The sequence below is a fragment of the Vicia villosa genome, linkage group LG6, assembly GCF_029867415.1.
Source record: "Vicia villosa cultivar HV-30 ecotype Madison, WI linkage group LG6, Vvil1.0, whole genome shotgun sequence".
In the NCBI taxonomy this organism is placed as follows: Eukaryota; Viridiplantae; Streptophyta; class Magnoliopsida; order Fabales; family Fabaceae; genus Vicia; species Vicia villosa.
In genome coordinates this window covers 157075030-157102001 of record NC_081185.1, presented here as the reverse complement: position 1 = coordinate 157102001, position 26972 = coordinate 157075030, and the positions used below count along the sequence as shown (strand labels likewise).

General features: G+C 32.9%; 3 protein-coding genes across 7 annotated transcripts; all 3 read right to left on the bottom strand.

The window, feature by feature from the left end:
- Positions 1-5434: 5434 nt before the first annotated feature.
- LOC131612919 (N-terminal acetyltransferase B complex catalytic subunit NAA20) lies at positions 5435-8378 on the bottom strand. The gene is made up of 7 exons (XM_058884659.1): positions 8249-8378; positions 8044-8121; positions 7872-7962; positions 7527-7659; positions 7088-7157; positions 5815-5875; positions 5435-5713 (listed from the first exon to the last, which is right to left on the bottom strand). Exons 2-7 carry the CDS (start codon positions 8119-8121, stop codon positions 5622-5624), a joined length of 525 nt encoding a protein of 174 aa, XP_058740642.1. The 5' UTR covers positions 8249-8378; the 3' UTR covers positions 5435-5621.
- A 2563-nt stretch (positions 8379-10941) lies between these two features.
- Positions 10942-15676, bottom strand: LOC131610733 (tubulin gamma-1 chain). The gene is made up of 12 exons (XM_058882765.1): positions 15294-15676; positions 14953-15153; positions 13958-14069; positions 13296-13696; positions 12985-13038; positions 12807-12911; positions 12274-12348; positions 12129-12173; positions 11829-11957; positions 11601-11705; positions 11449-11525; positions 10942-11203 (listed from the first exon to the last, which is right to left on the bottom strand). The coding sequence occupies exons 1-11, from the start codon at positions 15420-15422 to the stop codon at positions 11457-11459; spliced, it is 1425 nt and encodes a 474-aa protein (XP_058738748.1). The 5' UTR covers positions 15423-15676; the 3' UTR covers positions 10942-11203; positions 11449-11456.
- Positions 15677-20350: 4674 nt separating this feature from the next.
- Positions 20351-25193, bottom strand: LOC131610731 (CMP-sialic acid transporter 1). Of its 5 annotated transcripts, none has more exons than XM_058882762.1 (9): positions 25045-25193; positions 24859-24942; positions 24545-24759; positions 24361-24439; positions 23379-23548; positions 22638-22824; positions 22357-22434; positions 21807-21983; positions 20351-20904 (listed from the first exon to the last, which is right to left on the bottom strand). In XM_058882762.1, exons 1-8 carry the CDS (start codon positions 25093-25095, stop codon positions 21837-21839), a joined length of 1011 nt encoding a protein of 336 aa, XP_058738745.1. In that variant the 5' UTR covers positions 25096-25193; the 3' UTR covers positions 20351-20904; positions 21807-21836. The 5 variants fall into 5 exon arrangements, with proteins under 5 accessions (XP_058738745.1, XP_058738743.1, XP_058738744.1 ...); XM_058882760.1 differs by having other exon boundaries at positions 20351-20870; XM_058882761.1 differs by having other exon boundaries at positions 20351-20867.
- Between the last annotated feature and the right edge of the window lie 1779 nt (positions 25194-26972).

Below are 26972 nucleotides of genomic sequence, written 5' to 3'. Positions count from 1 at the left end.
CACATATTTATGTATCTAAGGGCTCCCATTTCTTGGTTTCTCTGCCGCATTGGAAGCTCTACTTTGCTGCAACTTGTGCATCTATCTCAATTTCTGGTTCCAAAACTGGAAATAAATGTAAGGTCGAAGGCAATGAAAGGAAAGAGAAGGTCGAAATTTAAAGTTTTGAATGCATGGTGACAGTTACTCTTCGAAAAACGCTCTCAATTTTATAGATTGGCGGTAAACTAGATTATGAAGGTGGACCTTGCTCTGAAGTAGAACTTGCGCAGTTCTATAGGCCACAAAGAGCTAGACAGGTACCAAAGAGGCTTGTAGATTTTGAATTCTTGTGTGATACTGAAGTTGACTCTGAAGAAGAAGTCATACAGTGTGCCATGATGGTAGACTCTGAACCTATCATTATCAATAAAGCTCTCAAGAAGAAGGTGTTGATGAATGCGTTTGATATAACTGATCTTGGAAATATGGTATATTTTCTAGTGATGGAGATAATGCGCTCTGAAAAGGGAATCATTGTGCACCAACTGAAGTATGAACTTGAGTTATTGAAGAGGTTTGATTTTATGAATATTAACTTTGCAGTCACACTTGGAGAAACAAACCATAAGCTAGACTCTGATTCAGATGGTGAGAATGTAGATGCTACAACCTTCAAACAGTTTGTTGGTTCTGTAAGATGTTTGTGCAATACCAGACCTGAGTCACCTGACATATGTTATGCAGTTGGAGTGATTAGTAGGTTTATGAGTAAACATAAGTGGTCAGATTACCTAGTTGCAGTCAGAATATTTGGGTATGTGGAGGGGACTCTTAAGCATGGAATTATGTTTCCATTTGGAGTATCAGTATTAGATGTTGCTGAGATGATTTACTATTCAGACTTTGACTGGTGTGGAGGCAGAGTAGACAAAAGAAGCACTACAAGACACATATTTATGTATCTAAGTGCTCCCATTTCTTGGTTTCTCAAGAAGCAACCAGTTGTTGCATTATCAACCTATGAAGTTGAATACATAGATGGTGCTTTGTCAACTTGTCAAGTTGTTTGGGTGATGAATTTGCTGCAGGAACTGAAGTTCAAGGTCAGTAAACCAGTCAAGATGATGATTGAAAACCAATGTTTCATAAGTCTTGCTAAGAGCCCACTGTTGCATGGGAGAAGCAATCATATTGAAACAAAATTTTATTTCCTGCACAACCAAGTTCATAATATAATGCTAGAAGTTGTTCACTGTAGCACACTCAGAAGCAACTTGCATATGTGTTAACCAAGAAGATTAAAACTAAACACTTCATCAATTTAAAAGATGGAATTGGTATTGTTGATTTTAACTGAATATGAATTAAGGGATGGTGTTGAAATGTAATCCAAATTCAGGATAACTTTAGTTTCATTTGCATTAGAGTTTAGTTTGCACTTGAATTTCATTTGGTTAGTATTTACATTTAGGTGTTAGTATATAAGTCCATTAATAATTGCATTTGTAACAAAATTCAATTTTCACATTTTGAGATAAAAATTTAGTTATAGTTTCTCTCTCTTTCTCTGTCTGCAATTCTTTCATCTTCATCTTGTATTTTAATGGAGGTTTTCCACGGTTAATTCCAACATATGTTAAGAGCCATGCTATTTAGTACTGATCAAATGATACGAAGGGCAAAGTGGTTAGTTATATAAAAACATAAATGTGATTTTTTTTTCCTGAATCATGGGTTACTTACGGGTGTTGCTGACAAGTGCGGCCTATATTCATTTAGAGCACGCGGAGGTTTCTAAATATACACGGAATCTCACTCCAGCAAGCCGGACTATTCTGCTCTCAGGGCTAGCCGGTTAGTCTGAATCGACTATTTTACGACGATGACGGATTGATTGTCATGACCTGGATTCCACTAACTATAAAGAGCCTCACTACAGAAATGGGAAACTGGTTATTCCATGCAATAGGTGTGACTGGTAACTTTAACAGCATGAACTATTATTATAGTTTGATGTGCTTACTTTATTATTTCTTAAACAACTTGTCTCATGCTCCTGTAACAAGTTGGTTGTATATTAAGAAACAAAATGAATAACTTAAAGGATGAAAAAAAGAAAACATGTTTAGTTAGAACTACCCTCCATTGAACAAAATACATGCATGCATGCATCCATTAGAACTACCTTATGTTACTATATATCAACCTAATAAAATCAGTTGTTTTCATATTAGCAGTTGTGATTGTAAATTTTTTTCTACAGTTGTGCCATGTTTTTCAGTATCATCATGTTGTCTAAAGGAAGTTGTGAAATTCATGGAACGACGTTCACCTTCATGGAAGTCTTGTTCATCGTTTATGTATGCATTTCATTTTCTGTAACGAAAACTGTCTGACTTGCTTTAGTTAGCTAAAATATCTCAATTATTTCAAGTTGACTCACAATTGAAATCTCCAATGAAATGCGTACTTGTGGAAAGAGGGAAGGGATTCCATTCTTGTGGATAGGGGTGGGAATAGGCCAGGCCGACTAATAGGAGCCTACGGCCCAGCCTACATAGGCCTAGGTCAGGCCAGGCCTTTTAGATAAATAGAAAAGGCCTGGGCTTTTTTATAAGCCTATTTAGCTAAAAAGGCTAGGCCACAGGTCACATAAAAAGCCTTTTAAGCCTAAGAGGCCGGCCTATTTAAATACATATGAATAATTTTATTATTATTATATTATATTTTTTACTTTGAATTAAAAATATAAAAATAAATTTTAGTTATCTTGAAGAAATTATGAAAATAAGATGAAAAGAATCTTATGAACAATGTCATAAGTTGTTTCGATAAGTTCTCTCAAACAAATAATATCCAAAAATTTATGCTACTAGGTAAACTCAAATAAACTAATGCAAACAAACATTTAATCTCATTGATCTTTTAATTTGTTAGTCTATATAAAGACGAGTTGAATGACTTATTTACAAATGTTCAAATGAAATAGGCTTTTAAGTAGGCTAATAGGCCAATCAGGCCTTCAAAAAGGCCAGGCTCAGGCCAAAAAAAATAAGCCTATGATAGGCTACAGGCCAGGCTTAGGCTTTGAATATTATAGCAGTCCAGGCTCAGGCTTGGCAAAGCCTAGCTCGGCCCAGCCTATTCCCACCCCTACTTGTGGAGCCTGCTGGCACATTTGTCTTAACTTATGGTTTTTAGAGAACATATAAGTCATGTTCTTATATATGATGATATTTAACTGTTTGTTCAAATCTGTTTCAGAAGAGAGGATACAAACTAGCATAGAGACCAGAAGCTAGTGTTGCAAACGAGAAAGCAAGGGTTTTGGAGTGTGCATAATTCTATAATATAAGAAAGTTGTATGCTCTATAAATGTCTACACTACCTCTGCTTTAAAATAGGGTTTTTTGATACACAACTAGCGTTATAATAGTATCCAAAAGCAACTAGAAAACTATCTTAGCACCGCAAAAGCAATTAATTCTAACTAGAATATTTGATACACAACAACAACAACAACAACAATCATTATAAAAATACAGTAATACTGCTTGTTTATTTTTACTTTATACACTTCAAACGCTTTCAATCTTATTTAACAGAAGTCTATCAATATGTCAATTCAATAGTTGTAGACTTCTTCAAATTCAAATTGTATTTTAAAAGATTAAAATCATTTCTCTCTTGCATCTTCTCTTTCTCTTTTATTTTTATTTAATTCTATTTTCATCTCATCTTCAACTTTACATCTCTAACAATTAGAATATTTTTTTCAAATTTGTAAACAAGCCGCACGCAACATTAATAATATAAATACACAGCATTACTTTCTTATTTCCTTATACTTCATGGTTCTTTTAATTTGTAATTCTACATAAATATATGATTTTAATATGATTAATAACATTTTTTGAAATAAATAATAGCATGTGAGGTTCAAATAATGCTTTTATTTAAAATGAAAATATATAAATGCTAAAATGCATAATTAATTTTGAATTAAACAAACATGTTATAATGTTTTGAGCATATTTTCTTTTAAAACATTTAAACTAAAGTGGTTGTGTTGGTGAGTTTGGAGAGTAAAGTAAATTAACTCTCTATTTTGTTAAATAGAAATAGAAAAGGAAAATGGTATAAAAAAAATAAAAATAGATGTGTTGTGTGTAAAAGTTCAATGTGTTGAGTAGTTTACTTTTTGTATTGCTAATAGCATCGCAAATATTACTATGACTAGATACAAGAACTGATCATATGACAATAGTTTCAATGGTTACGTGGTAAGGAATGCAGCTTTTTAGTGGATGCATCTTTTTACATTTTAACATAATAATTATATAGCTTTTCCACCAATTTTGAAGGGTGTGAATTTAAGCTATTAGTTCGTAAAACAACCTTTTCTTTTTTTTTTGAATGCTTGAAAGTGCTTAAGATAACTATTTAAAAATACCTGAGATACGTTGATAGAGTTTTTTTTTAAATAATTTTCATTGGGATATATATTTTTGTTAATAAATATAAAAGAATTTTTTTAAGAAATTCCAATTTAGAATTTTGAACGGAAAAAATTATGTCATTTTAATGAATTTTGTTTTCTTCTATTTTAATAAACTGTACTGAGTTAACCTCTCATTGGTATTAAAATTCAAATTGGAAAAGCTAGAGAGGAGTCGGAGAAAGAACGGAGTAACTTGAAGCATGACAAGATGAACACTCAGAAGAGATCAACTGCGTTCGACCTGCACTTAAGAGTTGATAAAGCTGAATGAGGAATATGAGGAGCAAAATTTAATACAGAGATCAAAAATTGATTGGCTTAGAATGGGAGATGGCAACAATTCCGTGCATCTCTCAAAAGTAAAATAAAACAAACCAACATTAGAAGCTTGCAGAAAGAGGATGGCACTTCCATTAATTTCTATGGTAGCTTTGAGAGAAGGCAAGCAGCTGACCATGGATCAAAGAAGAGATCTCATTGAACCTGTTATTGCTATTGAGATAGAAAAGGCTCTAAAAACCATATTGTGAATAATAACCAAGCCTCCTTTGTAGGAACAAAGGATTCGTGATCATATTCTCCTAGCCTATGAATTAACCAGAGGTTACTCTAGGAAGGGGGGTGCCTAGGTGCATGCTTCAAATGGACTTCAGTCCAATGTTTAGGACCCAACTCTATTATGCTAACATAATTTATTGTTTTTTAAACTTTTTAAAAATATTAACCGCATATCAAGATATAGATGCAATCCTCCAAAACCCTTTAAAAATCAACTCCAAAACCCTTTAAAAATCAACTCCAAAACCCTTTAAAAATCAACTCCAAAACAGACTTAGGGTCCAGGTAGTAAGAAAAAGACTTCCAAGAGGTACACCCACTACAAAATTTCAAAATTTTGTTAATAGTAGAACAAAATATAACTTCCAATATGCTTTAAGGCACACAATAAGCTCATGCAACATAGTTCCATAAAAAGAAATTTAGTCGCACATTCATAATTTAGTCACACTCTAATTCGTCAGAAGTTACAGAGCTCATGCAACATAATTGAACAAAAATATAACTTCCAATACGCAATCGATATATTTGCTTTAAGAAACAAAATAAGCTCATGCAACATAGTTGCATAAAAATAAATTTAGTCATATTCTAATTCATCAGGAGTTACCGGCCGTTTAAGAGGGATGATGGACTTCTTTTCAACATCATGAGATAATGCTTTTCTCATATCTGAAAAAATAAAGGTAAACAACAACAATAAATAAATAATGACATGAACTTTGTTTAAAGAGAGTAAGTGATGAAGGAAAAACAGAAACATGGAACCATACCCAATCCATCTTCTTCCCCCGAATAATAACGTAGCACTCGTCGATATATCACATAGCCAAGCTAAGATGTCAAATAGGAAAATAACTAGTTAGCAATTTAAGCTTTAGGCTTAGAAAATCCTAATCTAATTAAAAAAACATATCATGATCCAGCAAATGGAAGTCCATATCCCATCCCATGATCCGACAATCCAATTTACAATGACATTATATTTATATAGATGATAGAATAAAATTCATGATCATACATATGTTATATTGAAGTATTAATATTATCTGACTGATTTGACACAAAATAACCAAGAACCAAAAAACCACAATCTGAATAACTTTGTTCAGTTCATTGTTTTCAAAATCAGAACAAACCAGCCTGTAAGACCGGATTACCCATGAACTAAGCCAAGTCACATGAACCAATCACAAATTTCCAGTAAAATTGGCTCGGTTTTATGATTGCAAGAAAACTCCCAATCCATTGAGACAAAATTTCATCTCAATGGACATTTTACAACAAATTAATATAAGTTAGGCAGAAACATGCTAAAAAATGAAAAAAATTGGGATAGATATCCTACCCAAACTTTTAAACAGAAGGCATTTATAATTAATTGCTTAAAATTATCTACTGTGCTGCAGCTACCATACTCCAAGATGGTAGTGGAAGTTCTCATTTGATGCTCACAGTCTAATGAGAAGTTAGATTTTGTGGAAACTCTAGCAAAACTGCTTATGATTTTTTAACAAGTGGCTTGGATTTGAAACTAAAGTTCTTTCCGGTGAAGGGTAACATGACTGTAAATCACTAACATGACAGGGAAACGACGCATGAAACCAAGTAGTAGAACACTACAGCCTGATTGATTGAGATTCCTCTCAATTCAAACAAGATAATTGTGCTTCCTGTCACAATGTTTGAACTTACGAACAAAGCAACTTTTTCTGGCTTAAAAATGGAACTGCTTTTGAAGCCTCCCAAAAAATTTAAAACATATTGTTAGTATATGTAGGAGTTGTTGAGTGTTGAAATTACAGGTCTATACCCTTTTTCTTCTCTAACAGCTATTTTTTAATGATGATAAGATATTAACATGTAGATCACGAATCCTCCTAACAGTTCAAAAAACAAGGGAATGCATAGATAAAAAATAACAGCTCAAGAGACCCCCTTGATCATTCCAAAGTCCAGCAAAGAAACCATTTTAACACTATCTTGTGCATAAACCCATAAGGGAAGTGAGAGTTTAATTGGAAATGAAAAGTACAGAATCATTACCTTTTCATACATCTTGATGGCTGGTGCATTTGAAGCTCTCACAAATAGATCAACAAAGTAGGCTTTGTCACTGCAAAATCAAATTCTAATTTATATCAAGACCTCCTCACACACAATGATTAGGATACTGATAATACATTCAGGAATCTCACCACAAATTCATCCCCCAAACCCAAAATCAACATATTTAATCTCTTGTTCCACTTAATCCTATTCAAAATATTGAGATTAAAACAGCTGATCCATTTCAATCAGAAATATTGATGCAACTGGCTAAAGGGAAATTCATAGTGATTGGAGAAATAAGAAACCTATCCATTGCAGCCAATGATTTAGCAAAAAACTACAGGAAAAAGAAAAGTAAAAACCTATCATGAAAATAGTAAAACGGGGTGTTTCAGAAACTTAAGATTACAAATGAAACATATGTATGTCTTACATATTGTCACTGATGTCTTCCAGAAGATTCATTAGTTTCTTGGCTAACTGTTGCCTGCGATACTCTGGAGCAACGGTTACTGCAGTTACATGACCATGCCAAGAGTCTCCCTGCCCCTCGACCTTACCCATAACTACATCAATGATATTACGACTTAATCCACAGTTTGGCACATGATGTGAACTTTTAAAAGAAACATAAACTGCATCATGCATTAGCAGATGCAAAATAAAAAAATGCAAAACCCTAACATTTTAGGCAGAAACAGAAAAGAAGAAAACTCAATGCTTAATCATGATCTGAATATGAAAACCAAATCATTCTACGTTATGAAGAAAGACTTACTGTAACCCATAATTCGGTTGCCAGGAGCTTGAGCAACATGGAAATAATCGGGCCATCGCGCAAGATAGGTCATGTAGAAGGACATATTAAACTGAAACAAACAAGAAACTTAACTGAAATACACCGCATTGAGTTCAGGCACCGCATGGAAGAGAAAGAAAAAGAAACTTACCGTTTCAGTGAGATGGTCAAGATTCACATTTGTAAAACGAAGAAGGTCGTTGCAGCAAAACCTACGAATTGTCGTCATCTTGAAGAATCACCAAATTCCGAAAGATTCAAGTTAATATCTTGAAATTCGAATTTGAGAAGAAGAAGAAGAAGAAGAAGAAGAAGAAGAAGAAGAATAAGGTGAGAGCCGAGAGGGATGAACTCACCGAGGGAGGGGAAAGAGAACACCGGAAGAAGGCGACGAAGCTCCGCCAAAGATGAACCGTATTTGTATTTTTGAGATGAAAATTGAGTTCTAGAATATTCTCACTCTTTGACAAAGAAGCTAGTTTATATTTGATTTTTTTTTTCATAGAACATTCTCACTCTTTGGCATAAATGTGAAAAAAAATTATAATTAAATTATATTTTTAGAAATAAAAATACTTAGATATAATTTTTGAAAAAAAAAATTGAGTGTCAACTTCACATTATGACGGATATATACGAAGGGGATAAGATTGTTACCACTAAAAGGGTACAGATGCCTGTTATTGTCCTTGTCTTTTACAGGCATTCCTTTCCGAGTCTGTAGTAACTGTACTCTAGTACAACTGCTCCCCAGTTGTACTCACATGCGCCCCGTGGGTCCTCTCCACCTCCTCAAGTGTGTCATCCAGATTGCACCCCAGCACAGCAATTAGCATCTCCATCGCTTCTTCCTTCGTCAGTCTACCGTGACCAATGAGGGTACCCTTGATAGGTAGATGCAGGAGGCATGCCACATCATCAAGAGTGATGGTAATCTCACCTTGAGGAAGATGAAATGAGGAAGTCTCCGGATGTCATCTCTCCGCAAATGCCATCAGCATCCCATTATGTATCGTCGTGTAGCCCATCTGACTGAGGTTCCTTTGCGGATCCCTATCCTGATATTTTTTAAAAATTAACACGATTATTAATAAGCAAATTCAGAAACTGAAGAAAAAAAAGTAATTAACAAAGAAAAATCACCTCTCCATCTCATATACGCCTAGCTGCATGATCGTCATACCCTATCTTGACTTTTTTTAAAAAATAAACACGATTATTAAACAAATTCAAAAACTGAAGAAAAAAAAGTAATTAACAAAGAAAATTTACCTCTCCATCCCAGATACGTCTGGCTGCATGATCGTCATACCCTGTCAAAAGGGATGCGTCTATAGGACTCCCTGACTACCAGATATGCTCTAGCACCGGCTCATCCTCGTGCAAGTCCGGAGGTGGCACGGTAGATCTGCATCGGTCCTCAGAAGCATATGCACAGGAGTAGAAGTTGTACATTATCAACGTTTCAATCATTCATAAGTAATATTTTTGATGTAATTTAAGAAAAAGTCAAACTTATATAAATATTTAATAGCTCTGATATACTGATCGTATAAAAATTTATTACAATGTCGGTGCGTACCAATTAAATTTTTATTTTATTATTACAAGTTTACTCCAAATACATTATAGGTAAGTTATCATTTCCAATTCAAAAGAGTTTTAATTTTCTACAATTTCACTTATTATACAACAAATTTTAAAAAAAAATTTTGATATTTTTTAAATGTATTTAAAATATATTAAAATAAACTATTAATATATTTCTTATCAACATGAATAAACTAATATTATGAAATTATTTTATTTTAAAATTACATTTATCTTTTAATTTAATATTTATCTTTTGTTGAAAATTTAATTTAATTGAAAGTAAATTTATGATTTGAATTGACCCAAATTTTTAATTAAATATCATAAGTCAATCTCATATTCATATTTATTCAAATATTTAATGTTAGATCAAGTGTTAATACGAAACTCTAGTTTTTAAAAAAATAAATTAATATAGTAAAAATTATTATTAGCAATAGTAAATCTAATGATTAATTTACAATTGTTAGGGTGAAATTTAAATATATTTTGAAGTCATCACGCCAAAATTTAACATCAAATTGAAATACATAATCAAGTTAATATTGTAAATTGATTTAATAACAGAATAAATATTTTTGAATTCATATTTTTCTCAAATACAAAAAGTTTAGAAAAACTAACTCTGATAGTTATACACACATGTTGGATTACCAACTTTTTATTAGCATTTTTTTTTTAAATTAGATAATCTGTATACATTTTAAAGGGTAGAATAAAAATGATAATACACCAACTCAAAATCTTTATATATAGTAATAAACTGATATAATAAAATACTATAAAATAATAGACTTGAAGTAATTCACAACACCTATATTATATTAAAAATTAAAATTACAAAATGAAAAGAGTAATTATATTTAAAACAATTGAAATGTTAAAATTAATTAATTAATTAAACTAACAAATAGTACTAATACAAATTAAAAATCAACCAAATAAATTTACTTAAAAAAAATAAATAAGTGTAAAAATATATGAATAAAATTCAATTTGGTATAAATCAATTTAGTAAAACCGATCTAAAATCTGATCTGATATCAGCGGTTGCAGTTTTCATAAAAGAGAACTCAAACACATTCAAAACTATTCGATTATTTTTATGATTTTCAATTTTTTTAGATTATTTTTATGATTTTCAATTTTTTTAGATTACTTTTATGATTTTCAATTTTTTTAGATTGATTTGCAGTTTTTATTCGTATGAGTATGGAGTTTGAATACCCCCGTCAAGAGAGCTACTTTTATACCCCACAGTTTGATGGAAAAACACAAATCTAGACAACATACATTTTCTCGGGCCGGATGGATAAATCGATAGCGATTTTCTAGAAACATGGTGAGAGGAAAATAAGCATAGGCCAAACTATTTACCACTAACCATTAGCATGACAGTAACTTAGATGGCAAAAAAAAAAAGCCTCAGGTAAGGAACAACGTTCTTGCAAATAGGTGAGAACATTGGGGCGAAACAACCTTCAATGAGTAAGTCCCTAGGATGGAACTCCCACTATCAATATCAACATTGCAGTACCAACATCTAACCAACCATATACATTGCTGAAAACGAATAAATACAGTGGGACTCAGTACTATGGCGGATGTTCAAATGATAAACAAACAATACAATACAAATTAAATTATCACACCGCAAACCATCCAAAATAGAAAAAGTTTTCATGATCACGTCTGACTCCAAACCCTTGTCACATTGCCTGTCAAAATACACAAGAATCTTAGACATTTAAGACTGCTTTTGTTAGAAAGGATGTCAAAGGGATCAAACATTAGATTCACATGGGAAAGCAAACTAATAGTTTCTGACTGATGGAACCTAATATAGTGACCACATTTAACCTTCATATTTTATCTTTTATTTATCGTGTTAGGGGAAGAAAGTAAAATCAAATCTAAAACTCAAGGAAAATCTAATTATTGCCTAATTATAATAATAGCTTACTTGGTTGTTTATACTACTGATTTTGGATCCAGAGATCCTGCAGCACTGCCTTCACCTGTCATCGTATTATTCGGATCCTATACATAGAAAAATAATAATTAACAGTCTGCAAGACAATCTAAAAATAGGAAGTGAAGTTGTAAAACATCTACCTCCATTCCCCATTTGATATAATCTGGGGATTCACAGGCTTTATACTCATCAACCAAACTCTCAATTATGTCCCTTGATTCATCAAACTCAGAGAGGTCATTGTCCTGTTCATTTTTTATCGGTGGCATCAGATGAAATGACAAGTATTTAATGATGATTCTACCAGCCAAGTACAGACAGATGCAGCATCAGTGCGGAAAAGATTGATACAAAATTGGGACACTTACTGCAAACATTGGGAACTTCCGGTAGTTGTCTAAAAAGGCTTGTTTCCTTCTCAACTTATCGTACTGGCTCAGACATTTACTGAAAAGATGGCGGATGCTAGTATGGCTAGCCAGCATAAGGCCACTGACCTAATAAACACAAAAGCACGCAGGTTATTACCGGCTCGCTTGATTATCCAACCTCAGAATAATAACCATTTCTAAAAAGATGTTAAGCCATCACCAATGCAATCAGATGTAATACAGAAAAACAAGATAATCATAAAAGCTAAGGCTGAGAAAAACAATATCGAGTCCTACCCTGTGTGCAGTTTGAACATATGGTGATTTCCTGGATAGAGCAACCTACCAGAAAAAGAAAAAAAAATGTCATAAAAGTATATGTAAAAGAGAGAAACGGATGCAGCTGCAGTAACTTTAAATTAATTTTCCACAGAACACATACCTGAATACTTGCAGGACCCCATTCGATAAAGTTAACTAGCTTTCTTTCGCGTATCCTCTGTAAACTTTCATGAACCTAAATCCATAGTGAAAGATAAAATCACAATATAGTTTAGCAACGTTAAAATATTTACATATTAGACACACGATACAAATATCCTAAGTCAATCTAAGCAACACAACTGAAAATGTATGTAGATTAGATATATTGAAAACGATTAGGAAAGCTACAGAAACATCATTTGAAGATTTAATTATAATTTTTCAAGGTTTTGGCTTGAGTATAAAATGCTGTGTGAAAGCAAAATATCTAACGTTAAATAAAAGGAGTCGGATCTTCACACGAGAACATTAGTAGAGTCTAATAAGCGTTATTGATTAATTATTGAAAGAAAACATTTTTCTAATAAAATCACCGTAAAGTCAAGTTAGCACTAAAGATACGGATGGTAAGTATGCTTTTATAACTCAGTTTCAATTAACAAATGGAAAACTCCATAAATATCATCACCGCTCTGTAATTATTGTCATTACCTGAGTTGGGTCAACCTCTCCTTGGATGATATTCAGAATTGATATATATTTTGCTTGACTGGCATCTTTGGTCCTTGCATAAGAAGAGACCATAATATTCTTTGCCTGCCAGGAAAATAGAAGTCAGTGGATTATAGTCATTCAAATTGAAGATTAACTGTCTAAGCAACCATTGTACCTGCAGAAGTCTTCTCATGACATCAAGCACAGTGGTCTTACGAATTACATTAGCCTGCAAGGAAATATCACCAAATTTTTAAATGCTTTCCTGAAAGTGTAATAGGAAAAACCACATTTTTGAGGTAACATAATATTCCAATCAGATTATGGAAAATTTATAAAATGGGGGCAGAGAGAGATGAATTAATAACTTCTCTGTAGATTGCTTCCAGTTCAACAAAACAACAAAAATCTTCGCAGGACAAAAATTTAGGAAAAATCTTGATGCTCTAGATATCATTTTAAGGGGAAAATACACAAAGACCTCACCTGACGTTCCACTGTCAAAGGCGTATATCCTGTCATTAGAAAATGGCATCTTGGCGTTGGAATCAAGGAGGCTAGAAGACCGACCAAGTCATTATTCATGTATCCTGGATAACGAAGAGTGGTTGTGCTGGCAGACATCACGGTAGAAACTAGGGAATTTGTTTGAGCAAATGTAGGATTGGATAAATGAAGTCGTTCCACAGCAATTCTATTTAGAGCAGTATTGTCAAGAACCACAACACAATCAGCATTTAGAGTCAGCCGCTTGAGTGTCAAAAGGGAATTGTATGGTTGGACCACCACATCACTTGTCTCCATTTGGTTAGGAAATACACTGTAAGTCTGAACCAATTTTTTGCTATATCGGTCATTCAGAGTCTCCAACAGGTACGAGCCCATACCTGTATATAAATTTAAGGAATAACATTTAATATACAAGCAAAATTTGTAAAACAAAATTAAAAACACACAGATGAGAAATATTTGAGCAATCTCCAAGGTTTTCCATCTAGGATATAGGATGTTCAAATGACAAAAATAGGAACCCCAGCCATTCTCAGTTACAAACAACTTTAATATGAGATTAATTTAATATTTGACTGAATTTGGACTTCGTATGAGGATGTTCTAAAGCAAAGATTACGAAAAAAAAAGAAAGAAACCTGAGCCTGTTCCTCCAGCAATTGAATGACATAAAACAAAACCCTCAAGACTGTCACTACCATCTGCTTCTCTGTCAATCATATCCATTATGTCTTCTTCAACATTTTTTCCCTGACCAGATATTAATAATCACACTAGTTAAACAATTACTTTGCATTCCAATAATGTAAGGCATCACTTATAGGCCATCACACATCAAAAACTACACTTACATTTTAAAATAGTTGATAAAGACTCCTATGGACTGACTTATTAGGACTATAATGTGCTAAGTCATCTAAAAAACACAAATCAAACCATCAGAGGCTTTTCTAGTTCTATAATGAATATTTCTAATGTGAAGCATTATTTTTCAATAGTTAGTGCTAGTTGTCGAAATTGAAATCCAATACAACTGCTTGTATTGCAGCATTGTGTAATGGATTAAGTTTGTAATGAAGACAAATGTTACTGCTTTACTGAATATGAGCAATCAAGCCAACTCCCAGTGTATAACCAAGCGACACGGGAGTCTGAGTACATGAAGAATTAGAAGAGAAGTAGAAGTAGAATAAGGAAGAAGGAAGAAACCAAGAGGAGAACGTTTAGAAAGGAAGAATAATGATTCTCACATAATCCACACCCTCTCTAATTTCCATCCCTTCTCTTATACACCATTACCCATATTCCTTCCCTAGATTTCAGGAATTATAACTAATGTTTGTGTTATCAGTCCATATACTACTAATTTTGCTAAGTCGACATTTTTGTACAAATAACAAACAAATGAAGCATCAAAATCACTGACATTGTACACAAATACTAAAAAACTTTACCCTATGTATGTGGTGTCATACCACGAGTTAGTCAATAATGACAACAAATTCACAATAAATAATGAGCTGAAGAAAAAAAAACAGTATCTTCCGAATTTGAAGTAAAGCAACAAAACTTTCTAAAAAAACGACATAGAATTCCTAAATCCTAAATAGAAAATAGTCTAGTGACAACAAACCTGATGATATCCACTAGCCCAATTGTTTCCTGCACCACCTCCATGATCAGAAACAAAGATGTTCTCATGATTGTAAAGATTTCGATAATCACTATTCTGAATCCCATTAATAACTCTGGGCTCCAAATCAATCAACAAAGCACGCGGTATATAATGCTGATCATCAGCTTGATAAAAGAAGACATCTTTCCTATCTCCTCCCTACACCATTTTTCACCAAAAACAAATTCACTAATCAACTAGTTGTTTCATTTCAGTTCATAGTCAAACTAAAGATTCACTAATATAGTAAAAATCTAAAATCTTGGTGAGATATTTCACAAAACCCTAAATTGATAGACCTGAGTAGCGAAGTCTTCGAGGATGCCGTCTTTGCTGATACCATGTTCAAGACAAAGCTGCTTCCAGAATTCCATGCCGATCTGGTTGCCGCATTGTCCTACCTGAAGAGTGATTATCTCTCTCGGCATTTTTTTCTAGGGTTTCGTGGCGGAGGGAAACCCTATTTTGAACTGACACTACTAAGTGTGTAACAAGAATAGTGAGAGTGGAAATGGATGATGAGAGTGAAAAGGGAAAATTGATGATTCTAGGGTTAGTGGATGCTTCAGTAACACTCGCTCTCACTCTCTCACGTTCGTTAATCATTCATCACCACCACCATTGTACACTTTTGAACCGCCAAATTGCAACGTATGTGTGTTTTCTCTTTTCTTTTTCCTTTTCCTTTTTTCCCTTGTATTGTACCCATCACCACCAATTATTATTTTTAATTTGACTTTTACTAATAAATTATTCTCTTTTACATTTTATGTTCAGAGTCAATTCTATTAATTTTTATATTTGGCAATTTTTATCATGGTTTAATTTTTCAAAAATTATTATTTAATGATAGGGTGTGTCGGTGTGAATTTTATTTATGTGTTATGTGGTGGACAAGAAGAGAAAAGGGAATGCCCGAAGAATAAGCTCTTTTGTTACAACAGTGATAGCTTTGAGTACGGCAGAGCGGAGAGAATTTGTAACTTTAATGTTTAAGTAAGTGAAGTCATAGAGATGTAGTTTGAGAGTAAGATAATACTTATAATTGACGTGTGGGTATGATTTATATATGACTGACGATTCAAGCCGCATCCGTCTAACGCACCGTGTCAAGCAAGAAGTCGTGTGATTAGATCTAATGGTAATGGTGCTTGGACAATTAGGATCGGGTAGTCACCTTTCTAACGAGGTTCCACATAATCATTTGTCGTACTTGGTGGAGTTGTATATTGGGCTTTCCTAATTGGCCATGTTGTTGTGGATCTTACGCCTTGTCGAAACAATTGTTTTCCGTGTCCTTTTGTAATTTAGTAAGGCAAGGATTGAGATTTTTGGGTCGTCCTTTGTTGTCGTCTTGCGGTTTTCGGGTAAACCTTCGACTTACAAGAGCAGAAGTGAAAAAGATTACTGAGTGGGAGTACGTGGCTTTGGGAACATGCACATTAATTGCTTGTTTCGACACTACAACGATTAGCATCGTCATTCCAAACACATGACTTCGAGTCCTTGGGATAGGGAATGACAATCCCATTTAGAATACTCTAATGTACTCGAGTGTTGTTGCATTCTCGAGATTGATATTCATCGATGATTTTGTCTTCTGGGTCTCCCTCTATTTTGGAATGTAGATCATCCTCTTCACCTTCTTATATAAAGGTGGTATCTTACTACGAATAATTTTTCATCTTGACTAAATGTTATGCCTCTCATAAGTTTCCTTCCGTTTTCCCTTTAATTTAGGGGATACTTTATTTTGTTCATTTGTCTCTTCTTTCTCGATTTCACATTTTATCGCCGTTTTAAAATTTCTGAGTGATTTTCTACGTGAATTGTTCCCTTTATAAAAGTGACATGTGTGATTGCATGGATGAAAAATTAAAAGTGTATAATTATTTGTAAAAAACTTAGTTGTCCTTTTTGTAGCGTAATTAAATTCAACATGAAAGAGTATATTAAGTAGTATGGTAGTATCTTTCATAACTAGTTATATTTATTTATAAACTATTAAATTGAAAATGAAAAGGTATATTAGAATTAGATAGTGTGATATTATCTTTCATTAGCTAGTGTGGTAGTGTTTTTTATTAATAGCTATATACTTGATATACAACTTATTATCAATTGATTTTTCTCTTTTGGTTTGACAACATCAATAAATTTCTCTCACACTTTCTAATACTTCAAATTTGAATTAGAGTGATTTTTTAAAAATGTAAGCACCTTTTGATGTTCTTTCTACAATTTACATTGTAAATTTGTAATAGATACATAGAGGGGGTAAATTCAGGATTGAGGTTGAGTTTTCCTTCTTTAGAAAATAAACTCTAAGAAATAAATATTATATTTTTTTTATACAGAGTCACGATTTGTCACATTTGGTAAAATATGAGAAGTTGATTTTTTTTCACTATAGACTTATTTGTTTCAGCTTTAAAAAAATGAATTTTTTCTTTGTATTTTTTAAAATAGATTTTTCAAAACTGTTTTTTAAAATATTACAAATTTTTTTATATTCCTTTTTTCTAAAATGAAACATTAATTTCTACATACCATAACATAAACATAGATTATTGAAAAACAAAACTTAGTCAAAATTGTATTTTTTTCAAAAAATTGTATTTCAAAAATGATTTTTATGAAAATCTATTTGAAATAGCTTTAAAATTAAGTGATTTTTTGAAATTTTGATATCAAATTTTTTTCCCATAAATAGATGAAATACCTAAAATCACATTTTAAGAATAACTATTCAAACAAAATTTTAAACTTTTATAAAAAAAATTTACGTAAAAAAAATTTTCACAAAATTTATAACACTATAAAAATCATTTTAAAAAAAAAAACAAAATAAACGGACTTATTTATTTTGTTGTGTAATTGATTGGGTTTTCTTTGTTAATGTGTAGAGTATTTACTTTTAGTAGTCTTAAAATTGCTTAATTGAGATGATGAAGAATAGTCAACTAGATCACACCTATAATGCTTAGTTTGCATTTTTTTCTAGTTTATCTTTTGAGTATTTTTCAATTCAGTGTCTCAAAAGTGTTAACTTCTAAAAATAAATATACTTTTGAATCTGTTCGTCCATGTTTTTTAATTTAAAAATGATAACTTGTATACTAAAATTTGTTTTACTATTTTTTTAAATAATTTAAACAATTAATTTAACATTCAATAACACAAATATAAAAATTAGAACATAGTATAGAAGTTACTAATTTGCCACCCCTATTTCAATCCTCCCACAGTATATCAATCTCAGTATTATGCTCAATCAATCCCACAAAATAGACTTAACCAAGGAAATACTATATATATCCCACAGATCATTTTTAAAGATAATAGCATTCTTAGTCTGCCAAATAATCTAAGTCACCGTAAATCACAAGATTCTCCGAAATTTTTTCTTGATCTTTCCTAGCAACAGTGAATAAAAAATCTCAAAACTCTCCAAATCAGACCCCATCATAGATAAAGCTGGAATGTCATACCAATTGAACAGAGACAACCAAATCTAAACTGAAATATTACAATGGAATAAGAGATGAACAACTGATTCTTCTTCTACTAAGCAAAGGGGATAGTCTTGGCCAATGGAATTGATAACACCTATTCTGCCAACCTGAGTACGTGTAGGAAGACGGTCGAGAAATAATCTCCAACCAAAAAACGGATATTTGAAGGAAATTGAGTCTTCCGTAACTTAGCGAACAAATGAGTATGAGTGGAAACTGCTCTGACCCTATCGAATTCAAAGAATTCAACCTTATGTTGCTTTAACCGAAAATTCAAGCGGATTCCTCCACCAAATGAAAAAGTCTGACCCTTGTAGAAAAGGATGCAAATTTGCCAAAATACACAGAAGCTGATTCAAATCAAGAGACGCAACTGTCGACAACGTATCTGCAATAATATCTAAATTTCAGAACCATTTACCATCAGACCAATAACCCGATGGCACTATGTTAGCTGGATAATTCTGAACAGCCTCAAACAGCAAAAAGTACATAGTTTAAAAAAATATATTTCAAAAATATTTTTTAGAAAATGTTATTCAAAAACTTTAAATGTAATGGATTTTTTGAAATTTTAATATAATATTTTAGTGAAATAATAAAATATCTAAAACAACGTTTTATGAAAAAGTATTTAAACTAATTTTTTATTTGAAAATTTTTGTTTAAAAGAAATTCTAAATCTTTTTAAACAAAAATATGTAATACTATAAACTTAAACAAATGAACCATTTATCTTCTTGAATTGTATGCATTTTCTTCAACTTTAAATGAGTCAATGCGTTTGGTTATCTTGCGGAGCCGAGTGGTTGATTATCTTGAGGCATGTGGGCAACAGGGAAATTTTAAATGCCTAGCTCTCAAAGTAGATGGCAGTGCAATCTCCAATCCAAGTTGTTTCACGAGTTTGTTGAAGAGACAAGTTTTATATTCTAGAATTCTCCTTTATCTTTAGAGTGTGTTTGGAATTTGGATGAAGCATTTTAATGAGGTAATGTAATGTTTTGAGTGAATTCAGAATGATTTGCGCAAAATTTATTGTTTGGATACAAAAATGAAGAATTGTTAAAATGATGGAAATTTATGGAGTATTTTATCTAAGTTAAATTTAATCATTTTGAAATGACACCAAAAACCAAAGAATTTGAAATTCCTTCATACTCCATAAAATGTATTTGTTACTATTATTTCTTCAAATTTTGCAATTTGGTCCTCATATTTTCCAAAATTACAAAATTGACCCTAAATTTTTTTTAAATTGCAAAATGGTCCTTAATAATTTTTAAAATTTACAATTTGGTCCCTACTTTTCAATTTTTTTAATATGGTCCAAAAATTTTATATTTTTATAAAAAATGACTCCAAAAATCTAACAATGAATTACCTTAATACTCCATCCAAACAAAATAATTTAAAATAAATAGATTTCAATTGAATCATTTGAATTGCTTTAAATTTCAAATTCTTTTAAAATTTCCAATTACCTCATCCAAACAGACTCTTAGTATCGGGAGCTCAACTATTCTTCACGTTGAAGTGCAAATATTTCTAATTGAGCTCAATTTTTGTTGAAAAGCAAGTTTCAAGAATATTGTATGCTACTCTAACTTTTTGCTAGTGATAGTTTCTGCATAATGAAATTCAACATTTTTTTAACATGTGGTTGCTTAGTAGGGTTTTTAGGTCTTATCTCAATTCAACATATTTATGACAATGTTTGTGCGGATATTCTTGTCAAACAAAAGTTGTTCGGAATTCCGTTTTACATGAACTTTGACATGAGTTATTCTCAGCTTTGTTAGCTGACATTATTTAGATATAGTTTATTTTTTCTTTTCTCATGCAACCAACAAATTATACGCCAACATTGAATGACAAATACTTATATGAGTACAAAGCTTCATCTTTTGTCTTTGCTATAACAACAATTTTCAATTTCAAACACCAGATTTTTTTTCTTCCTCGAGTCCTTTAGCTATAAGCAAAGAGATAAAAATCAAACAAACCCTTCATCCCTTTTAATACAAACACAAACAGGGAGCATATTATACGGGCATCAAACTGTAAACATAACTCTTCAAATTAACTACGACGGGAAAATTGTTTAGTTTGTACGGCAAGAGGTAGAAATATGGAGGCTGCCTTGACTTCTTGTGCCATAGAGGGTAAAATAGGTAGCACCCCTATCAGAACCAGCAGAGAGAAGTTAAATCACATTTTGTGCATTTCATTGAATGTTAAAACCATATTTTCCTTCAGTGCTTGGAGTTCAAATTAGCTATTAGCAATGTAGAGTCGAAGTTGTCCGAATGAATATGCCACTCGCATTGCAGATTGAAAAATATATATTCTGCAACTCTTCTATAGAACAGATTACTTTAATAGGAGGAAAAACCTTTGGGAAAAGGTGAATAAACAGGAATTAAAAAACGTAATAGCTGCAATTTCAATCTATACACGTCTCAGAATAATTTTGATGCAGACAGATGCAAAGCTTGCAATTTCATTCTCTACATGTCTCAGAATAATTTTAATGCAGACAGGTGCAAAGCTTGCCATTTCATTCTATACATGTCTCAGAATAATTTTAATGCAGACAGGTGCAAAGCAATTTGTATTGGTGACAAATATGTACTTCTAATTAACTAATACTACTTCCATGTATATATGTTTTTCAGAGCGTGACGGCAGAATTAGCAGAAAATAACATATAAAACTGTCTTTTAAAACTAGAAAAAGCTCAATACCAATATATTTAAATTGAACTGGTGTATACTATTACGCATGCGCACGGAATAAAAACAGCAATATCTTTTTGATAGTGATACTCCATTCAGAATAATGCATGCAAGACAACTATGCACTCCCTTTCCCCTTTTCGAATTCAATCATACTCAATGAGATTATCTTTGTATGGATCTGCACGCGTATGAACATTATATCTAACCATTAAATCGGAGGACATATGGTCGGGTTTGAGCAGTTATATTATCATTTAAAAGGGTGGCCTATTTCATAAGATAGCCACTATGTGGGGTTTTTGTAGGGTAAGATGTTCACAGCACTACTGTTGGCATCGAGAAAAGAAAGCCTGTTTCCACTTTTCACTTGGGACCACTAATGTCACAAGGCAGCAATATTATTCGTTTAATCAAGATTTACACTGAATATATACTTACTCAATGCTACATGTATCATCTAACTAGAAATGTCAGATGTGATATGGTAATGATTTTTTTAATGTATTGATAAAATAGAATAAAATAAAAATTATAATTGAAATAAATGTTCAATTACCAAAGCATTGTATTCAGATGTCAATATATATCATGAATGTGTTCTCCGATCAACAGAAACTTCAATGAGCCTCTCTTCTTCATCAGGTTTAACTGTTAATGGCATATCTAAGAGCATGTTTGGTGGGGCAAAATACATGTGTAAAGACATCATACAAATAATAATTCCCAAGAATAGCTGCAAAGAGAGAAAGAAGAAAAGAAATTATTATACAGTAGTAGCCTTTCAATAATGCCATGAAAGGTTTCAAACAATGATACCAGTATTTAATTTCAATAAAAACCTGAACGAAAAGGTCACTGTAAGAAATAAAAATCTATTTTAATAAGAATAATCAAGTATGTCACAAAATTTAGGAATGACAGATTCTAAACTTGCAGTAGCAAACAGCTTTGTTTATCCTGTAAAACATCATTTGATTATATCATCATGAGGTGTCTTAAATTCCAAATTATGTGCAGTAAAATGATTTGATCTCAATCTAAGGACATAAGGGGAGAATACAGAGTGGTTGCATACAAGCTTTGGCCTTGCTTGGGCTGGAATTTACCTGCAATGTAGGTTTGAAACTGAAGAGGAATGTTGATAGAATCATTGTAAGCAGCATTGCCATGGATGTGGAATAGACCTAAAGAAAGCAGACACAGCTAACAGTTATGGAGAAAAAAGAAAAGAAATAACATAAAAGGACTTTATACTATGACGTGATGCTTTACACTAATTCCAGAGTCACAGAAAAGTTAATTGTTTATCTTAAAGAAAAAGATTATTCAGAAATTTCACATAATGAGGAAAAAAGCTTGCAACTTGCAAGAGGGTTGAAAGATGTACCTTAACAATATTATCAGCATGTTTCATTAACCATGAAACCAAAAGACCGGTAGACCCTAGATTTAATACCACCAACCAGGTGGTGACAGTGTATCCATTAAAAATGCGATGCCACCAGGGCCCATTTTCAAAGCCACCTCTAAAATCATCCACAATAAGCTTTGCCAGATTGAAAATTGAACCAAACCTGGAGAAACAAACCAATTTAACGTGTATTCTTCTTAGTGGATGATTAAAAACTATCTGAACATAATCAAGCAACACTTGTCACATCTTCCCATTTTAGTTTTACTGAAATGTGAATTTGGTTTAGGGGTAGAGAACACAAATAAGTTACAACTCCTTACGAAAAAATGATGCAGAAATATATGCCTCATGTTGGTGGATATTCCAACGATAATGGAAATTCAACAGTTTTAAACATAAAATACAACAACCTTTATCACACACAAAAATGACAAACTAAAGAGTATACGAATAAGAATTCTACGTAGAACGAACAATGTAAATTCAACAGTAGCATATGCTATGCTGCTTCTTACTCGATATGAAAACAGAGCATTCACTTCGTGGTGCATGTAATAACCATGTTCATTTGATAGTCAAAAAGGGGGATAAAATGGATATGAAATAGCTTTTGAAATAAATAGTTCAAAAGATTATCCCAATGGCAAATGTGATCACATGGCTGTCTAAAGATTAGAAATGATGGCAAATTCAAAAACAAATGAAAAAACTTACGTGTACAACTGTATATTCTGCCAGTATAAGGTGTCGTTGTTTTTCTTCATCAAAAACTCGGTATAAATTCCAGCTAATGCTGAGAGACAAGCAGATAGAACTCCTAACATGTAACCCTGAATTGGTGCTGAGAAAAGGGACTCACAGGAAGCCTCTCCACAGCCCTTGACCTAAACAATAATCAGCATACATTCCATCTCAATAACACTTTTTATCATAGGGCTAATTATCCCAATATACATACCATACAAATAAGAGCAATAACTTTGTATGAAATGATAAAGAGAAATATTTTCAAAATTAATGTAAGTGTGATGTAGCCATTTATGACATTTGTTCTTAATTTGGTGTATTTGGGCTTCAAATGACTGTATTCTAACATGCAAGTTCCGTGCAACTATTAGGTCCAGTTCTCGTGGTTATTTCAAGGAAATCTCAACGACTAACATGCAAAGAAATGAACAACTTTGTTGCATTTGTAAGACACTTTGTCACTCTGTTTTATTTTCATTCTCAATGGAAGTCAATATCTGGTTTACATTCTTTAAAAACCTCCTAAATCTAAGAATGTGCTTCTCAAATTCTCATATTTGAAGCTATAAGGATCTTAGCAAGTTCTCAATGCAGAACAATCAAAGCATTTAGGTACATTATGACTTAATATCATCTCACTAACACAGTTACAATTATAAAAAAAGAACAAATATCATTAGGAGGAGGAACGTCAACAGTAGAAGGAGTGCATATAAGGTGCCTTCCAAAAATCATTTTTGCTTAATGAAAACAACACTATAAAATGTGAGACTTATGTAATGTAATATACTTGGATCTACTGCATTAGAGCTATACAAACCTCTGCAAACATTGAATTTTTGAGTTCATGATACAAAGCTAATTAACAATGCACAATGCTGCGATATCTTCTTATAAAATACCCTAAAAGCCAGATAATTTAATTTGTAAGGCTGCAAAAATGTAGCACCTGACTTGTGGTTGTTCCGACCGCCAACAGCATAATGGCCATCCACTGCAAGTTGGAAAGCTTCCTCCCTAAGAAAAGCCTAGAAACAACTCTCGAACATCAGCTCTAACTAGTTAAAAAACAAAACACAACACAATAACTGAGAGATTCAAGTTGAGTCTGAATTCATAAAAAAACAACCCACCTGAATAATATTCCAGTAGTAACAATCTTCAAATTACCCATGATCTGATAAGTGGAAGTATCCACAAAAGTGAGGGTAGCAAACTGAACATTATTATGAATGAGATATATAACAGAAGGAATTGGATACAAAGAAACTGTTTTCCACTCCGTTGTCATCTTTGGAAGAGGCGATTTTTGACATTCCTTCCAAAGTAACAAACTTGACACAGCAAGCTGAGAAAAAAAAAAAAAACCAAATTTCATCAATGAAACGAAATCACCAAAAAGTAAAATCAAAACAAACTAGTTAGCTACAAAATGAAGTTGAAATACCTTAAAAACCTCAGCGAGAAATGGTACAGTTGCATAATCGTACTTATACGTTCCATTGGTTTGTGATAGAGTTGTTAGTATTCCCTGCAATATGAAAGTATCAAAATGAAATCAAAATCGGCAAATTAAGAAATGAAATTGATGAAATTAGGGTTTATGTGATGATTTAGGGAAAGTGAGTGTGACCTGAGAACTGGTGAGAACGGTGAGAAGCGTAGCGACTAAGTACCACTGCATCTTCTTCTACTTCGCTAGATCCACACTCGCTCAGTGAGGAAGACGAGTCTAAACGCACCGTTTTACTGCCACTTTTTTTTTGGTAGTAACTGCCACCTTGGATGTGTAAATTGTTTAAGATTTTGTTTTTAGTTTTTTTTTTAAAAAAAAAAACAAAAAGGAGGATTTTTTTTTTGTGACAACAACAAAAAGGAGGATTATATTAATAATCAAAACGAAAAGGGAATACAAAGAAGATAAGAGAGGAGTCAAAACCAAACCTCTTAAGAACAAAATTCAAAGCGAGGGGTTCCCGCCTTGTCTAACAAGTATTCCGACATCCATTATTATTTTAAATAATCAGAGTAATATATAAAAAATAATATAACCCCTCTATTTTTACGTTGGTTCGTGTACTCTAGTGCCACATCGTCTTTTCCATCATGGCATCTATAAAATTCATCATTGCAGAGCAAACTGAAAATAGTCTGCTATCTGTACCAAATTGTCTAATTTGCATGATATGGCGACATCTAGGCAACACATCAATAACATGATCAGACATAGCCCGCTTCTCCTCTAATATCTCCTGATGAGTTGTCCTAGGTGGATCTCCCCGAGAATTTGGTACCTTATAAGGATGTGACACCCTGAAGTACCACCAGATGTAGATGAGGTTGTATGCGACACTCCTGTCACTAGGAGCTAGGGGTACTCCGTGCTCATCCGGTACCATATGGTGTGCAACCTGCTCAACATCACCAGTTCTCAAGTAACACTCGCTTTCTCTATAATCATCAAACATGATATCCATATCTCGATGTCTCATAGCCGAAGGAGACTGTAAATGGTCTCAAGGAACAGGTTGTAAGTAGTCGAACTACCTCATGACGCGCTCAGGTAGATGAGGATATGTTAAACATAAACTGCGAGCTAACCAACAAGAGTAGAAGGCAATGTCATCCAAGGGACGCATTTTACAGTGAAGGACATATGCGTTGAATTGTATATCCTCTACCATTAGGCGTTCAAGATACACTCTATATGGATGTGTCTCCTGGGTGTAGGTTGACATATATGACCGTCCAAATATGTGTGGGAAGTGCTGGAGAGTCCAAGCCTAGAAATGGTAAGTTTAAATAATTAGTAAAAGATGCAAAAATGGACGTATATTTGAAGTATTACGAAAATGACATTAAATGATACCAAACAAGTGTGATGCTGCCTGTAACCTGTTTCGTCTTCCACATATAACCTTTGCATAACTTGGAGTAAAAGTATACCAAACATGTGGCCCCTTAATTATACTCATGGACCCGCTACAAGTCATAGAAGTATCACAGGTATACCATATCGACATATGTGGTACTCTTGTCCACGAAGATGGTTGTGCCAACCAAATACAACATGTTTAATAGTGCATACGTTATGGTGCGCAACTTGCTCAACATCACCAACAACCTGTTATAAATTAAGTAAATGCCGTGTATACACCTTCCACAAATATCAAAACCTAACATGCGCCCCTTGGGTGGCTTCTAACTGTAAGTATAAGAGTGCGTCTAAGAGGGGGGGTGAATTAGGTTTTCAAAAATTTAATCGGTTTTATGAGAATACTTCTAATAATTTTTGGTTAAGTGTTTGAAGGTTTTTGTAAGGTTCTTTTCTTTTCTTTGGTAATGGTGATGAATGCAATAAAGTGCGGAAAAGTAAAGAACGCAACGATATATACTGGTTCCCCTCACAATCCGAGAATACTCCAGTCCCCTTTCAAACACGAAAGAGATTTCACTATAGTTAGAATTATTGTACAAGCCTATGCCTACTATCTAACCTATAGGGTGATCAAAGGTTCTTAACACCTTTAAGATCAATCAACATTAATGTGAATGAAGAAC

Bases quoted from the DNA above. Each gene is read 5' to 3' on its own strand.
- LOC131612919 (XM_058884659.1), bottom strand. From the start codon at position 8,121: ATGACGACAATTCGTAGGTTTTGCTGCAACGACCTTCTTCGTTTTACA. The intron at 7,963-8,043 runs GTAAGTTTCTTT...TGTTTGTTTCAG, and splicing joins TTGACCATCTCACTGAAACG to TTTAATATGTCCTTCTACAT. The intron at 5,876-7,087 runs GTAATGATTCTG...TTGACATCTTAG, and splicing joins CCATCAAGATGTATGAAAAG to CTTGGCTATGTGATATATCG.
- LOC131610733 (XM_058882765.1), bottom strand. From the start codon at position 15,422: ATGCCGAGAGAGATAATCACTCTTCAGGTAGGACAATGCGGCAACCAG. The intron at 13,039-13,295 runs GTGAGGTCTTTG...ATTTCCTTGCAG, and splicing joins CTTTGACAGTGGAACGTCAG to GCTAATGTAATTCGTAAGAC. The intron at 12,349-12,806 runs GTAATGACAATA...CTATGGATTTAG, and splicing joins GAGAGGTTGACCCAACTCAG to GTTCATGAAAGTTTACAGAG.
- LOC131610731 (XM_058882762.1), bottom strand. From the start codon at position 25,095: ATGCAGTGGTACTTAGTCGCTACGCTTCTCACCGTTCTCACCAGTTCT. The intron at 24,943-25,044 runs GTCACACTCACT...TTCATATTGCAG, and splicing joins CCGTTCTCACCAGTTCTCAG to GGAATACTAACAACTCTATC. The intron at 22,825-23,378 runs GTAAGTTTTTTC...TTGTTTCTCCAG, and splicing joins CAGAATATACAGTTGTACAC to GTTTGGTTCAATTTTCAATC.